This window comes from Gopherus evgoodei, chromosome 3, assembly GCF_007399415.2.
Source record: "Gopherus evgoodei ecotype Sinaloan lineage chromosome 3, rGopEvg1_v1.p, whole genome shotgun sequence".
Classification (NCBI taxonomy): Eukaryota; Metazoa; Chordata; order Testudines; family Testudinidae; genus Gopherus; species Gopherus evgoodei.
The window spans coordinates 184,606,571-184,622,705 of NC_044324.1; the positions used below are offsets into that span (position 1 = coordinate 184,606,571).

The 16,135-nt window shown below is 40.4% G+C and overlaps 1 protein-coding gene across 1 annotated transcript in view; it reads left to right on the top strand.

Moving 5' to 3' along the window:
- MTA3 (metastasis associated 1 family member 3) overlaps window positions 1-16,135 on the top strand; it is a 211,571-nt gene that overhangs the window by 194,516 nt on the left and 920 nt on the right. The window contains exon 16 of the mRNA XM_030557652.1: window positions 1,054-1,200. Within this exon, the coding sequence (XP_030413512.1) occupies window positions 1,054-1,200 (147 nt within the window). The remainder of the gene's footprint in view (window positions 1-1,053; window positions 1,201-16,135) is intronic.

Consider the following 16,135-nt stretch of genomic DNA (forward strand, 5'->3'; position numbering starts at 1 on the left):
GGGGCAATGGAGCTTTTCAAGAAAAGTTCATCCGAATTTTAACATGGTGAAGACAATGTAATTTCTTTTCACTTCTCTCTCAGAAACCAGCGGAACCGTTTTGGCTGAAATTACCTCTCTCCCTTCACCCCCCAAAATAGATCTGCCTGAGGCAGACACTCAGCATGGAAAATTTCAGTCCAAATGACTAAAGTTTGGCAAAGTTATAAGCAACTAAAAGCAGTCTTATAATGGGAGGTTTGGGGCAACTTTAATAATATGCACTGTTACTAGACCCAACTGTAGTATAATATACACACCCAAACATAGTATAAGGGTTTTACCTGAGTAAATGTTATAAGCTTGTGTGCACCAATGTGAGGGTCAAATGTGATTTTTGTCCAGCACAAAACTTCAAAGGAATTTGGTGAGGTGTTTTTTTCCCAACCTACTGAACACACACAGTTAAACAATCAAGATAGTTACCTCAGGCAGCCCTGAATGAACCAGATGTGTTTCACCTTAGGGAGAGCCATGATAACAAAGACTTGAGACTGCACCATTATGTAAAAGTTTGGAAACATGCTAGGCCTGGAAACCAGAGGTGAAAGTAAGCTGGTACGGTCCAGTACGCCATGCCGGACTGCACCGGCTTCCACGGCAGGGATTGAATGGGCTCTGGGCTGCTCGCGGCCGCGGCTGGGATTTAAAGGGCTCAGAGCTCCTCGCCGCTGCGGGCAGCCCAGAGCTCTTTAAATCCGGCCCGCGGCTCCGGCAGCCGGGCTGGGACCGTGATTTAAAGGGCTCAGAGCTCCCGGGCCTTTAAATCTTGAGATGCACCACCTCTTCCGGTTGAGGCCACGCCTCTTCTGAATGAGGCCATGCCCCCCTCAGGACTCCGGCTGTACTAGTAAGTTCTGTAAGTTACTTTCACCCCTGCTGGAACCATCCTAGACCTGGAAAATTGACTTTGAGTTCATTGGAAAATGAAATGTACTTTTAATAGATAAAATGAGTAGATAAAACATTTTAAAATGAAATATTTACAATCTCCTCCCCCCTCAACCCCAACAGAGATTCATCCTGCAATGAAACCTAATGTAGTGAGGTCAATGCCAAGCCTTCAAACCCCAGCTGCGAAACGAATGCTCGCAACCCCTAATCATTCATCCCGAAGTATTTTGGGGAAAAGAAACTACAGCCATTACAATGGACTTGAGGGTATGTAAAGGATTTTGTATGAGGGATTTTTTTAAAAATGTTATGAATCTTTTTATGTGAACTAGCAAGTATTGCTTCTGTGAACTGAGAAAACTGAAATTTTGGATATTCAATTAAGTATAAGATACACTGCTAGTATATTACAGTATATTAAGGAATGGATCACAAATTTCTAAATAAAGCAACAGACTACAAGCATAATAATTGTCCTAAGGATGCAACTTTATGAATGTTCCTGCCCCGTGTAGTTAGCACATTTCCCGCGGTAATAGTTTTAAAAACTCACTGGGAAGAATAGAATCTGTTCATTAATTGCTCTGCTTTGAATATAGATCAGAGTTGTTCACTGGTACCAAAATTTGTGCAAGATATATTTAGCATCTTTGTGTTGTCAGTTTTAAATGCCATGACTGGTGGGGCGTAATGCATTTGAACTGGCTATAGATTTTAAGCTGTATCTCAACAGATTATTTTGGTTTTGCAGTCCTCAAGCTGATATTATTTTTTGCATTTTTTCCTAGTAATCTGCACTGTTTGCATAAGAGATAAGGAAAAGAATAAAAATAAGGGAAATAAATGTAACAATGGAGACTTTTTGCACTGTTTTCAGTGATGTTCTTGATTGAATTTTGTCACATTGTATTTATTTATGTACAGCTAGAAGAGTTGATTACTCTTCCTGTTGGTTTACGAACACGGTTGTAATTATTGTATGCATACAGTGTATATAATTTGGTTGGAATATTTGGCTGAAATTCTCTGAGTTGCATTTGGTAGGGAAGAGGGAAAGAGAACCTCTAGCCCTCCTGTGGCCCAAGATTCTGGGACTCAGGACCAGTCCAGTTCCTTCTGTAAATTAAAACAGCTTATGCCTTGTGGCCCTTTGAGTCTGGTTTTCAGCTGCTTTGCTTCATGGTGTAGTGCAAAGCAGAGTGGACATGAAAATTGGGGAAACATATTGTAAAGGTTTGTGAATAATTATGAAGATGACTCAGAACTATTTTAAAGCATTCTTGTACTCTGCAAAGTGACTCTGCTATGGTATCTTTCTGGTGTTTGCATCATCACCATAAACATAAAGATTCTGCAACTGAAACTTAATGAGCCATTTTATCTGATGTGCAAGTCAGAATAGAATCCAGCTCGTTCTCCATTAGTTGTGTTGGCTCTGTTTAGCTAACAGGAGTGAAAAGTGATAGAGCATATTATATTCAGTAAAATAAGCAGATCTGACTGAATACAAGTGAAGAAGAGATCAGTGGAATAAAATAATTCTTCTTTAGTCCTCTTTCAGTGTAGAATTCCACCATATACTTTTGAACTAATGTATATAAATCTTCAAATACCATAGATTACTGGTTAGTTGATATAAAAGTTCATTCTGCAATGAAACTGAGAAGCTTAAATTCTGCCCTCTCCAGTATAATGAATCCTCATTTTGGTTTATCTGAGTAAGACAGTGAGGAGGTAATATGGAACTGGATTTATGGAATCACAAATGGAAAAAAATATGAAAACACTTTGTGATTTTGTTTTGGTTTTTTTTTTCGGCCTCATAAGTGGCACTTTGGAGGGGAGGGAAATTGTCTCTTCATAGAGAGTATAGATATTAGAACTGGAAAGAGATATTAGACCATTAAGTCTCTCCCCCTGCCATCATAGAAGTAATTGAAGAAGTATTTTATGGTCTATTTGACAGGTTGTATTCTAACCTGGAGAGCCATTCCAACTCCTATTAATCTGAGCCAATTCTGTTCTCCCATCTTTGACTACATATATTGTTTGATCCACACCACCTAATGACCAGTACCATCCTGAAAACAAGTTTTAGAGGGAGCTATGTACCTATTTTGTCTTTCTGTGTGTTAATCATTTAAAACCTCTTAAGAAATAGATGTTATTAGAAGGCTGGTACACTCTGTTCATATGCATAAACATAGGATTTCCTCCAGAATATGCACTAAAGAGGATTACAAGATTTACCAAAGCCTCTCATTGCTAAACATTTGCACTCTAAGTGAATATGGTGCTGCATAGCAGATTGATGGTACCAAAACAATCCCTGCCTCAAAAATTCGACGGTCCAAAACAGATAGAACAAGACAAGACAGAATCTACACAGAGATGAATGTAGCCATTAGTGTTTGAATGTTTCATAGAATAGATGTTTCCTTAGATTTTATCTGGGAGTTTGGCATAAGTTAGCAGGGAGGCTCCTCTGGAAATATGGGCCTGTGTAATGAACATCCTGAGTTTTTCTTATTACAGTGACACTTGCTAAAGCACAACAACATTCTGTCTATGTTCCAGTGAAAATTTCATCCTATTTTTTTACCCACACTTACAAAGCACTCTCTTAAAAAATGGATGATGGATAAAATATTCTGGTTATTCATTTATCTGGAGCAATTATACATAAATGAGAAGTATTTGGACCTTAGTTCAGTGTGCAAATAGTCAAATTATGCCACTACACAGTCAGCAGATAACCTAACTGCTAAAACGTGCCATCCAATGGGGCAGGGCCACTACTGTGTGACTCTTATTAGTAAAAAGAGCATTATGCATTAAAGTGCAGTGCATTGCACAGGCCAAATGCAGTCTGAGGTAGGAAATGATGGGTGTAAGGCACCTGATTGTCTCAGGAGACCTGGATTATATTCCTGAGTCAGTCATAGATTCCCTGTGGGACAGTGAGCAAGAATTTATCATGCTTCTCCCAGGTCTCCATCTGTGAAATGAGGGTAATGTTACTTCTCTAAAGCACAGGAATGCTGTGCAGTAAATTCATTAATGTTTGTGGGGGACTTGGCTATTATTACAGTGATGGTGTCCATAGAAGGACCTACATAAATAGCAAGACCATTTCAAAATATGTTTTGTTTCTTTTACTAAAACAGTCGCAATATTCTCTTCAAAGTAAACTTCTTCAGAAAAATAACTACCATAGAGCACCGCCCATGCTGTTGAGCTCATTTGACTGACAAAGTGCCAACATGGCTACTTGTGCTAGGGTATCCTACGTGGGACAGTACTTAATTGGTAATCAGGACTTTGGTGGAAAGTTTTATTCTGCATTTTAAAATAACTCTCAAATTTTAAATGGTCATTTCCTTGAATTATTTTTTGATGGGGAGTAGATCATTTCAAGCAGAACAGATATTTCTAGGTTACGGTGACCATCTGTACTCTGTAGAGTTCTGTTAAGATAACTATCTTAATGCCTGTTCTGACATACTCTTTAATTAGATCTCTGCATGCCATTGTCCAGGAAGTCTGTGGAATGGCTACTGGGGCATCTGATGATATACAAGAGCCCCAAATGTAGCGACAGAAAAACAATTTCCACAAGGGATTAGTGTACACAGAATCCATTGGCTTTTTTTGTTTGTTTTTTTCTTTTGATGGACAGCCTAAAAGGCATTTTCTAAAACTTCACAAAGTCGGTATCCCAGTTAACCTTCCTTTGTACCTTCTTTATAACACTCCAGACTGTTTTGGCTCTTCTAACAGTTTGCAATAGATTTGTTTAAATATTACTCACTTAGGGGAGGAAGCAATGGTGTGAAGAAACCTGATTTCCTCAAGTGGATTGTATCAGACAAATCGTTTTCAGTAAAAAGGTTTCTTGATTATATAGTTTATAATAGATGAATCAGATTAATGGCATTGCACCAAGTTAGGCAACTAGACAGATTCTGGCCTACATAACATATTAGTGGAAAGGACAAGATATATAGACCCGAATCAAGAGTATTGCTGTATGTTTTGGAGAGTCATGGTGTCATACCATGGCTACTTTGGGTTGGATTTTTCTACCATATTATCATTATTATTATGCAACCTAGAGATGTGCTAGTGCCTTACAGAGAGAGACTGAGAGAGAACCCTGTCCAGGAAGGTTTACAATCTAAGATCTATAGATAGCCTTCTTGCAGTGTTCCAGATATTTCACAGATCTTGCATTTGACATATTTTCCGTTCCAGTGTCTTTCACTGGTTCCTGACTGGTAGGTTTTAATAACAGACGGGACCATTGTTATCATTTAGTCTGACTTCTTGCATAACACAGGCAATAGAATTTTACCAGTAATTAATGCATCAAGCTCATAACTTCTGTGAGAACTATAGTATATCTTTCAGAAAGAGATCACCCAGTCTTCATTTAAGACTTCATGTGATTTAGAATCAATCACATCCCTAAGTAAGTTATTCCAATTGTTAATTACTCTTACCATAATAGAAATAAATTTGCTATTTATTTCTGGTCTGAATTTGTCTAGCTTCCAACCATTGAATCTCATTATGCATTCTTCTGTTAGATTAAAGAGCTCTTTACTATCAGAAGTCTCTTCCCCTCTAGGGACTGGTATTCTGGGATCAAGTCACCTCCTAACCTTCTCTTGGATAAATTAAATACATTGAACTTCTTAAGTCTCTCATATATAAGGCACATTTCTTGGATCCAGGATAATAAGCCTTATGAATGGGGGAAGTGGTAGATGTGGTATATCTTGATTTTAGTAAGGGCTACTGTCTCACATGACCTTCTCATAAACAAACTAGGGAACTGCAACCTAGATGGAGTTACTATAAGGTTGCTGCATAACTGGTTGGAAAACTGTTCCCAGAGAGTAGTTATCAGTGGTTCACAGTCAAGCTGGAAGGGCATATCGAGTGGGGTCCTAAAGGGATCAGTTCTGAGTCCAGCTGTCTTCAGTATCTTCACTGATGATTTAGATAATGGTATAGAGAGTAAACTAAAAAGTTTTGTGGATGATACCATGCTGGGAGGGCTTACAAGTGCTTTGGAGGATAGGATTAAAATTCAAAATGATCTGGACAAATGGGAGAAATGATCTGAAGTAGGATGAAATTAAATAAGGGCAAATGCGAAGTACTCCACTTAGGAAGGAACCATCAGGTGCACACATAGGAAATAGAAAATGACTGCCTAGGAAAGAGTACTGCAGAAAAGGATCTGGGGGTCAAAGTGTATCACAAGCTAAATATACTAGATAGGTAGGATATGAATTAGCAAATTCTCACCCTAAGTGATAAACAGGCTGGCAGATTCTTGATGTACTAGCTGCCTTTGCTTTGCAGCTTGGGTTTCCCAGGTTTTCATACACAGGCTAGAAATCCCTTTAGCCTGGGACCATCACTTCCTCAGGTGTTTCCAGGTGCGTTGTTGTAAGGAGAGTGAGGTACCATCATGATGTCATTTCCCCCTTTTATGTCTTCTTCCCATTTGCTGGAAAGCTCTTTTGCTGTGACCTGGGTCAAACAGTTCCCATTGTGTAGTGCTATCTTGGAGAGGTTTCTATTGTACACAGTTCCTGAGGTAATCCTTGTGCTGGTGTGCATTTTCTCAGTAAGCCATGAACATTGTTTGGCCTTTTTACTGTTGTATCTGAAAGGCTGCTTGTGGGTGTTTTCAGCCTCACAATATGTTTCAGTAATGCATACATAGCCAAACTTCATACCTTCACATACGGTGATTGTACAGACAAACCAACAAGTTATTAATGTCTAGCAGATCAAGACTTTTCAAATGATACCTCACAAAGCATACTTTGTGCAAAATATATCCTAATTATATGACAGTGGTGAATAAGGGTGTATCAGGGAGTCACAGGGTGGTTTAGATTGAACATTGGGAAAAACTTCCTAACTGTCAGGGTGGTTAAGCACTGGAATAAATTGCCCAGGGAGGTTATGGAATCTGGAGATTTTTAAGAGCAGGTTGGATAAACACCTGTCAGGGATGGTCTAGATAATACTTAGTCCTGCCATGAGTGCAGGTGACTGGACTAGAAGACCTCTCGAGGTCCCTTCCATTCCTACGATTCTATGATTCTATATTTTCCAGACCTCAAATCATTGTAGTAGCTCTTTTCTGAACCCTTTCCAATTTTTCAAGATTCACATTAAAGTGTAGACTCCAGAACTGAACACAGTATCCAGTAATGGTCTCGCTAATACTGCCAGAGCCACCTCCCTACTGCTGCTTGATATTTCCCTGGGATACATCCAAGGACTCTGTTCTCCCACTCAGCAATGGCATCACATTGGGAACTCGTGTTCCGCTAGTTATTTATCATTATCCCTAAATCCTTTTCAATGTCATTGCATTCCTGGATATGACCCCTCATCTTGTAAGTGAGACCTTATGTTTATTCCTAGATATGTGACTTGCATTTGGCTATGTCAAAATGCATGTTGTTCAAACAAGCTCACTATAATAAGTGATCTGGGTCTATCTGTATAACTGGCCTCTCATTATTACTTAGTTAGCTAGTACCATTATTATTTACCTCTCCACCAATTTTTGCACCTTCTGTAAATTTTACTAGTAATAGTTTTACATTTTCTTCCAGATCATTGATAAAGACATTGAAAAATATTGAGCCAAGAACAGACCCCTGTGGGACCCTATTAGAAACATCCTCCTTGGATGACTATTCCTCATTTGCAATTACCATATATACTTGTTCATAAGCTGAATTTTTTTTAGTAAAAAAGAGAAGCACCAGAGAAGCGGGTCTGCTTATGAACAGGTATAAAAAGAGAGAGGTGGGATACAGCCTCCCCCCAGCAGAGGGAGCAAGGAGAGGCAGCACAGCCAGCAGAGACAGAAGGGAAGAGGAACTAGTGACAGAGGATGTGAAAAAAGCTAATGTACTCAATACTTTTTTTGCCTCTGTCTTTATGAACAAGGTCAGCTCCCAGACTACTGCACTGGGCAGCACAGTATGGGGAGGAGGTGACCAGCCCTCTGTGGAGAAAGAAGTGGTTCAGGACTATTTAGAAAAGCTGGATGAGCACAAGTCCATGGGGCCTACTGCACTGCATTCAAGGGTGCTAAAGGAGTTTGCGGATGTGATTGCAGAACCATTAGCCAATATCTTTGAAAATCATGGCAATTGGGGGAGGCCCCAGATGATTGGAAAAATGCTAATGTAGTGCCCATCTTTAAAAAAGGGCAGAAGGAGGATCCAAGAAATGACAGGCCAATCAGCCTCACCTCAGTCCTTGGAAAAATCGTGGAGCAGGTCCTCAAGGAGTTAATTTTGAAGCACTTAGAGGAGAGGAAAGTGATCAGGAACAGTCAGCATGGATTCACCAAGGGCAAGTCATGCTAACCTAATTGCCTTCTATGACGAGATAACTAGTCTGAGGATGAGGAGAAAGCAGTGGACGTGTTATTCCTTGACTTTAGTAAAGCTTTTGATACGGTCTCCCACAGTATTCTTGTCAGCAAGTTAAAGAAGTATGGGCTGGATGAATGGACTATAAGGTGGATAGAAAGCCGGCTAGATCATTGAGCTCAACGGGTATTGATCAATGGCTCCATGTCTAGTGGGCAGCTGGTATCAAGTGGAGTGCCCCAAGGGTCGGTTCTGGGGCCGGTTTTGTTCAATATCTTCATTAAAGTTCTGGAGAATGGCTGGGATTGCACCCTCAGCAAGTTTGCAGATGACACTAAACTGGGAGGAGTAGTAGATATGATGGAGGGTAGGGATAGGATACATGGGGACCTCGACAAATTAGAGGATTGGACCAAAAGAAATCTGATGAGGTTCAACAAGGACAAGTGCAGAGTCCTGCACTTAGGACAGAAGAATCCCAGGTACTGCTACAGACTAGGGACCAAGTGGCTAGGCAGCAGTTCTGCAGAAAAGGACCTAGGGATTACAGTGGATGAGAAGCTGGCTATGAGTCAACAGTGTGCCCTTGTTGCCAAGAAGGCTAGTGGGATTTTGGGCTGTGCAAGTAGGATCATTGCCAGCAGATCGAGGGACGTAATCATTCCCCTCTAATTGGCATTGGTGAGGCTTCATCTGAAGTACTGTGTCAAGTTTTGGGCCCCACACTACAAGAAGGATGTGGAAAAATTGGAACGAGTCCAGTGGAGGGCAACAAAAATGATTAGGGGGCTGGAGCACATGATTTATGAGGAGAGGCTGAGGAAACTGGATTATTTAGTCTGCAGAAGAGAAGAATGAGTGGGAATTTGATAGCTGCTTTCAAACTACCTGAAAGGGGTGTTCCAAAGAGAATAGATCTAGATTGTTCTCAGTCTGACAGAACAAGGAGTAATGGTCTCAAGTTGCAGTGGGGGAGGTTTAAGTTGGATATTAGAAAAACCTTGTTCACTAGGAGGGTGGTGAAGCACTGGAATGGGTTACCTAGGGAGCTGGTGGAATCTCTTTCCTTAGAGGTTTTTAAGGTCAGGCTTGACAAAGCCCTGGCTGGGATGATTTAGTTGGGGATTGGTCCTGCTTTGAACAGGGGGTTGGACTTGATGACCTCCTGAGGTCCCTTCCAACCCTATATTCTATGATTCTGTGATTCTTATGTGTAAGTAAAAGTTGGTCTTTAACATTCTCCCTGGTTACTGATGGAAGAGAAAATATTTCCTACTCACTGTAAGATATGAGTACACCATCCTGCTTCTTTTTAAATACAGATCATTAACAAGGTGCATAGTTAGAGAAGCTTGGGAAGTGTGCCTGGTTTTTGTGTAGTTGCCGTTACAATATTATACTATTTTTGAATAAAATATTTGTTTTAATACAGTACATAATATACTATACAATATCTTTGATTACAAAAGACTATTTAGTTTTGTTAGTGTTATTGTGAGGCACCAACTAACAACAGCCAGGAAATATACAGCTGAGAGGTTGATATATTCTGTTTTTTAACTTACACTTTAGTGAAACTAGCAAAGAAAAATGGGCATAGGTGCATACACTGAAGTCTTATCTTTTAATATCCTGCCATTTGCCATTTTCATATCCTTAACATTACTGAAGCAAAGGGAAATGTCTGAATTTCCAAGTGTGCTTTTGTCATTACTATTAGAAAAAATGTTTAAAGGAAGCCAGAAAAACACTTTACCCAAGATATGGAGCAATTTACGGCTCTGAAGTAAACACTACTTAAGCTTATGTAAATACATATTTAGGTCTGACATGTTTTAAGGCATTGCTTTTCACATGAGTAAGCCCGCATGCTGTTTTGGGGGAGTTCTTATTATTTAGCTAATAATGGATGTAGTGGTTCAAAGGTGTATGGTGCAAATATGACATTAGGCTCATTTTTAAAAAGCTGTGTTGGAGTTCTAGGACCTAAACCCCTCCCACCACTTAACATATAACTTAACTTCTTTTGGCTTTGAGGGCAGTGGTGGATTAACAAATTTGGTGCCCGTAGGCCTTCAAAAAATTGCATCCCCGCCCCCCGCCATCTCACCTCTGCTCCCCCGAGGTAAGCTGGGCAGGGGGGAGAAGGCGAGTTGTGGCGCGCTCGGGGGATGGCAGCGGTGGAGTGGAGGTGAGCTGGGGCAGGGAGCGGTTCCCTGACCGCCTCCCCCAGAGTTACTCCCCGCGCCCGCAGGCCCCAGCTCACCTTTGCTCCACCTCCTCCGATCGCGCCGCTACTCTCTTCTCCCTTCTTCCCTCCCTCCCAGCGCTTTTGCGCGGCAAGCCTGGGAGGGAGGAGGGAGAAGGGGAGTTGCAGCATGCTTGGGGGGTGGCAGCGGTGGAGCGGAGGTTAGCTGGGGAAGGGAGCGGTTCCCGGACCCCCCGGGTTATTCCTCGCGGGCCCCAGCCCACCTCTGCTCTGCCTTCTTCATGCGTGCTGCTACTTGCTTCTCCCTCCCTCTCGCTTCTCCTTCCCTCCCAGCGCTTTAACGCAGCAAGCCTGGGAGTGAGGTGGAAAGAGGGAAGCATGGCGCGCCTTGGGGAGGAGGCAGGCCAGGGATTTGGGGAAGGGGCGGAGTTGGGGAGGGGTCGCGAGCGCCCCTGCAAATTTGCCGCCCTAGGCCTAGGCGATAATACGCTGTTGCTTGCAGGGTGGGGGAAGGATAGGAGGAGGAAATTGTTGGTACGTAATTTTTTTTTTAATGTAATGCTTATAAAAGGTGCTGACCTGACATTCCTTAAGACTGAGACCCTTTTATTCAGTTGAGATACCGTAAAAGCTTCTCTACACAGCCCAGGCATTATGCATTAACCCTTTCTAGAGGGGTTCTCTGTAGAAGTGGAAACGTAGTTCAATCCTTGGGCAATAATTGGTCTCTCTGCTGACACTGCTAAGAAGAGGAGCAGTTAGTGTCATTTGGGATGGCGGTATTTGTGATGAGGGCATTTGTTCAGTAGGAACTGGACTGAGGCCCTCAAATCCATTATGTGTGGGCCACTAACAACTGAGTTATGTTATATTTGTCATGTATTTGATCCAGATTTGAGCCATTAACCTAGGCTTTGTATCCTGTATAAAATGTAACTAGATTGGCAGAAACAGCAGCATTGTAATGTTGAAAAAGTCAGGACAAAAACAGTTACGTTAAGGACTGCGCTAGGATGATAGTAATTCAAAAAGAAAAATACTTGTTCGATCACTGAATCTTTCTGTGACAGGTTTCCCCCAGGATGCCACCTGGAACTGGTGTACCACTGAGTCCACGTGACTCACCAGCCTGTGCTCGTTTTACACTGTACTGCTGTGACAGTCTCTCAAACCCCCTCCAGCACACATATAGGTGGGGACACACCCAGCTGCAGCTACACACACATGCTGAGATTAGCTCTGCATGGGAAGGCTCAACTAAAGAACTGCTCAGTTACTCAAGTGCAGAAGGTAAACCCAAAATTATACTGTCTTGCACTGCAGACTGTACAGTCTACGCTCATGAAATTTGCCCCTGCCCTCAATATGGAGAGGAATATACACAGCTTTCTACCCCAAATTATGATTTCCACACACAGGTTTTAGACAAAAGATAGATTTTAAGTAGGGCTGTCAAGTAATCACAGCTAACTCATACAATTAACTCAAAAAAATTAATCGCGATTAAGAAATTAATTCATCGCAGTTTTTATTGCACTGTTAAATGATAGAATACCAATTGAAATTTATTAAATATTTTGGATGTTTTTCTATTTTTTCATATATATTGTTTTCTTTGTTGTAATTGCAATCAAAGTGTATATTATTTTTATTATAAATATTTGTACTGTAAAATGATAAACAAAAGAAATAGTATTTTTCAGTTCACCTCATACAAGTACTATAGTGCAATCTTTGTTGTGACAGTGCAACTTACAAATGTAGATTTTTTTTTGTTACAGAACTGCACTTAAAAACTTCAGCGCCTATAATTCCACTCAGTCCTACTTCTTGTTCAGCCAGTTGCTAAGACAAACAAGTTTGTTTACATTTACAGGAGATAATGCTGCCCTCTTATTTACAATGTCACCAGAAAGTGAGACCAGGCATTTGCATGGTACTTTTGTAGCTGGCACTGCAAGGTATTCACTTGCCAGATATGCTAAACATTTGTATGCTCCTTCATGCTTTGGCCACCATTCCAGAGGACATGCTTCCATGCTGATGACACTCGTTAAAAAAAAAAGCATTAATTAAATTTGTGTCTGAACTCCTTGATGGAGAATTGTACATCTCCTGCTCTGTTGTACTTACATTCTGCCATATATTTCATGTTATAGCAGTCTTGGATGCTGATTCAGCATATGTTATTCATTTTAAAAACACTTTCACTGCAGATTTGACAAAACACAAAGAAGGTACCAATGTGAGATTTCTGAAGATAGCTATAGCATTCGACCCAAGGTTTAAGAATCTGAAGCGCCTTCCAAAATCTGAGAGGGATGAGGTGTGGAACATGCTTTCAGAATTCTTAAAAGAGCAATACTCCAGTGCAGAAACAAATCACCAAAAAAGAAAATCAACCTTCTGCTGGTGGCATCTGTCTCAGATAAATAAAATGAATGTGCGTCAGTCTGCACTGTTTGCATTGTTATCAAGCAGAATCCGTCAGCAGCATGGATGCATGTCCCCTGGAATGGTGGTTGAAGCATGAAGAAGCATGTGAATCTTTAGCGCATCTGGCATGTAAATATCTTCCAGTGTTGGCTACAACAGTGCGGTGAGAACACTGACCGAGTCTCACTTTCAAGTGACATTGTAAACAAGAAGCGAGCAGCATTATCTCCTGTAAATGTGAAAAAACTTGTTTATCTGAGTGATTGACTGAATAAGAAGTAGGACTGAGTGGACTAGCAGGCTCTAAAATTTTAAATTGTTTCATTTTTAATGCAGGTTTTTTTGTACATAATTCTACATTTGTAAGTTCAACTTTCATGACAAAGAGATTGCACTATAGTGTTTGTATTATGTGAACTGAAAAATACTTTCTTTTGGTTTTTACAATGCAAATACTTGTAATCAAAAATAAAGTGAGCACTGTACAGTTTGTATTCTGTGTTGTAATTGAAATTAGTATATTTGAAAATGTAGAATATTTAAATAAATGGTAGTCTATTATTTTTAACAGTGTGAGTAATCACCATTAATTTTTTAAATTGCTTGACAGCCCTAATTTTAAGTGATTATAAGGGATAGCAAACAGATCAAAGCAGATTACCTAACAAATAAACAAAAATGTGATCTAAGCTTAATATACTAAAGAGATTAGTTATGAGGAGCAAATTCTCATCTTAATTGTTGATTTAGACAGTTTGCAGAGATTCTTGAGAGCAAGCCGCACTTGCTTGCAGCTGAAAACTCCAGGTATTCCTTTCACAGGCTAGAAATCCCTGTAGCCTGAGTTCAACCCTTCTCCCCGAGTCCAGTCCTTGTTCCTCAGGTGTTTCCAAGGTCTCCTTTGGGTGGGAAGTCAGTGAAGAACAATGATGATGTCACTCCCCAGCCTTAAACAGCTTTTGGCACATGCTGGGAACCCTCTGTCTCCCCTCTTAGGTCCCACACCCAGTCAGTGGAAAAAAACTGGTGTTTGAAGATGGAGTCCAGGCACAGGTGACTTGGTCACCTGCCCCTGTAGAGACATAGAAACCATGACTCAGAGGCTGTTTGTAGAATCTTCTGGAAGGCTTCCCAGTGGGAGACTAGCATCTACTAAGACCTATTGTTCTCCCAAAAGGCCCATCCAAGCCAGCCATTTGTAATAGATGCAGAGACAATATTCCTAACTTCAGATACCAAAATGATACATGCATACAAATAGGATGATCATATTTAGTGAATCATTTATCACCTTTTCAGTGATATCTTACATGGTATCTTGAGTAGAATTCATCATAGCTAGGCCATAATCATATCACAGTAATATTACTATGAAGAATATGGGGCGTAATACCACACTGTCTCCTTGCAAGTGAAGGATATTGTAGCTAGATAGAGAATGTATGTTTCTTTTTTGTACAAAATATTACTTCTATGGCTTTCTGAATCGACTTTAAAAGGTTTTGTTTTGCTGTGTATTTTTTTTTCATTTTTATCATTTTCATGAATAATAGTGGCTCTTTCCACAAACCAGCGAAGTAGTAATTGAGTTGGTGTGGGCACAGTTCTCCTAAAGTTTTTCAGGTCTTCTCAGCTGCCCCATTAATCTGGCAGCTCATCTCTCATACAGGAACCAGCAGATTATCTAAGAAATAGGCAAGACAGAGCAGTCAAGCCCAGCTGTGGCCTTCTAGAAATGACCAATGGAATGGGGGAATTCAGAAGATTGGATATTATGACAGATGCACTGTTTTACCATGGGAGACTAACCTTCTGAAGTCAGCTGTTCCAATGGTACTTTCAATTGGAAAACGCTGGGAGCCAGTGGCTTGGAAGAACTGCAAGAAAACACAGTGAGCAGGAATCCAAATTTTAGGTTGAGAACTTGGAACTTTAAAAAAGGAATGTTCCAAAGACAGAACTATATTCGTCCATAGATTTCTGTGTTTCTAAAGCCAATTCTCAATTGTGAACAATAATAGCCCAGTGATTTCAAAGGAGTCCATGTGTCTTAAATTTATTTTAAGTAACACTGTACACATTTGATATGAAACACTTAAAGCTTTAAGATGGCTTTATATAATTGCATGCACTTATCATTTCTTTGTGGTAAGTCTTTTAATATTTCTGGATGAGGGCACTGACTTCCCGTATCCTGACCAAAAATGTTTCCGATTTATGTAATGCATTCTGCAGGATTACTTTTATTGCAAACTTCACTGTATATAATTACAGCGAAATTTAAACTTTTCACCTTTTTAGAGAAAATAACTTCATGTGCATAATCTTCATTCACCCCAATTCTTCATTCTGTACATACTCATTGGATGCCAAAAATCCCTGTCATCATATTTTCTGGAAAGATTACAGACCTTTTGGAGTCTTCCTCTAGGCTCATGCTGCTGCTTTTATCTACTCTGGGAGATGCAATCGCTTTCCTTTTGTTGCTCCTGCTGCAAAAGCCCAAACAACTTAGATTAATTAAAACATTTCTTGGTAGCTCAGAAGAGCAGTCCCCCTCAAAAAGTAGAATTCTCTCTGCAGAAAGTCGTAAGTCATGCAATATGCTTTGTCAATCCTGATCAATGAAATGAGGATGATGCCAAGAAGATTCAGGTGTGTAACAAGACTCTAGCAAGTGTTCTCTCCTATGGTTACTATAAAAAAGACTCACTACATATTTTGAATCTAACAATATTTCTTTTCATGCTACAGGATTCCAAATGACTTTTAGCAATCCCTTCACCCACCAGCTTCTTAACTCTGAGCAACAACCACAGGTTACGTTCACTGTAGGCTGTGAACCCCGCCCCCATGGTAGTGGTGGTTTAGTGATTACTGCTAATTATGTGTATGGGTTTTTTTTAACTAAGATCTTTTGCATTTTCCCCATCTCCTGGCAGGAACATCTCCACTTTGACATGGAACAGAGCCAGAGTGTCCCTGGGACATCTGGGATGTTAATGACAACTAACAGACCAAGAAAATCACTCTGTACTTGATGGACTTTGCATCATTTATCTTGGCTTATGAGTCGAGAGAAAAAGTAGCAATGCCAATTTTCCAAACCACACCAGAATTTAACCACCAATCCTGACCC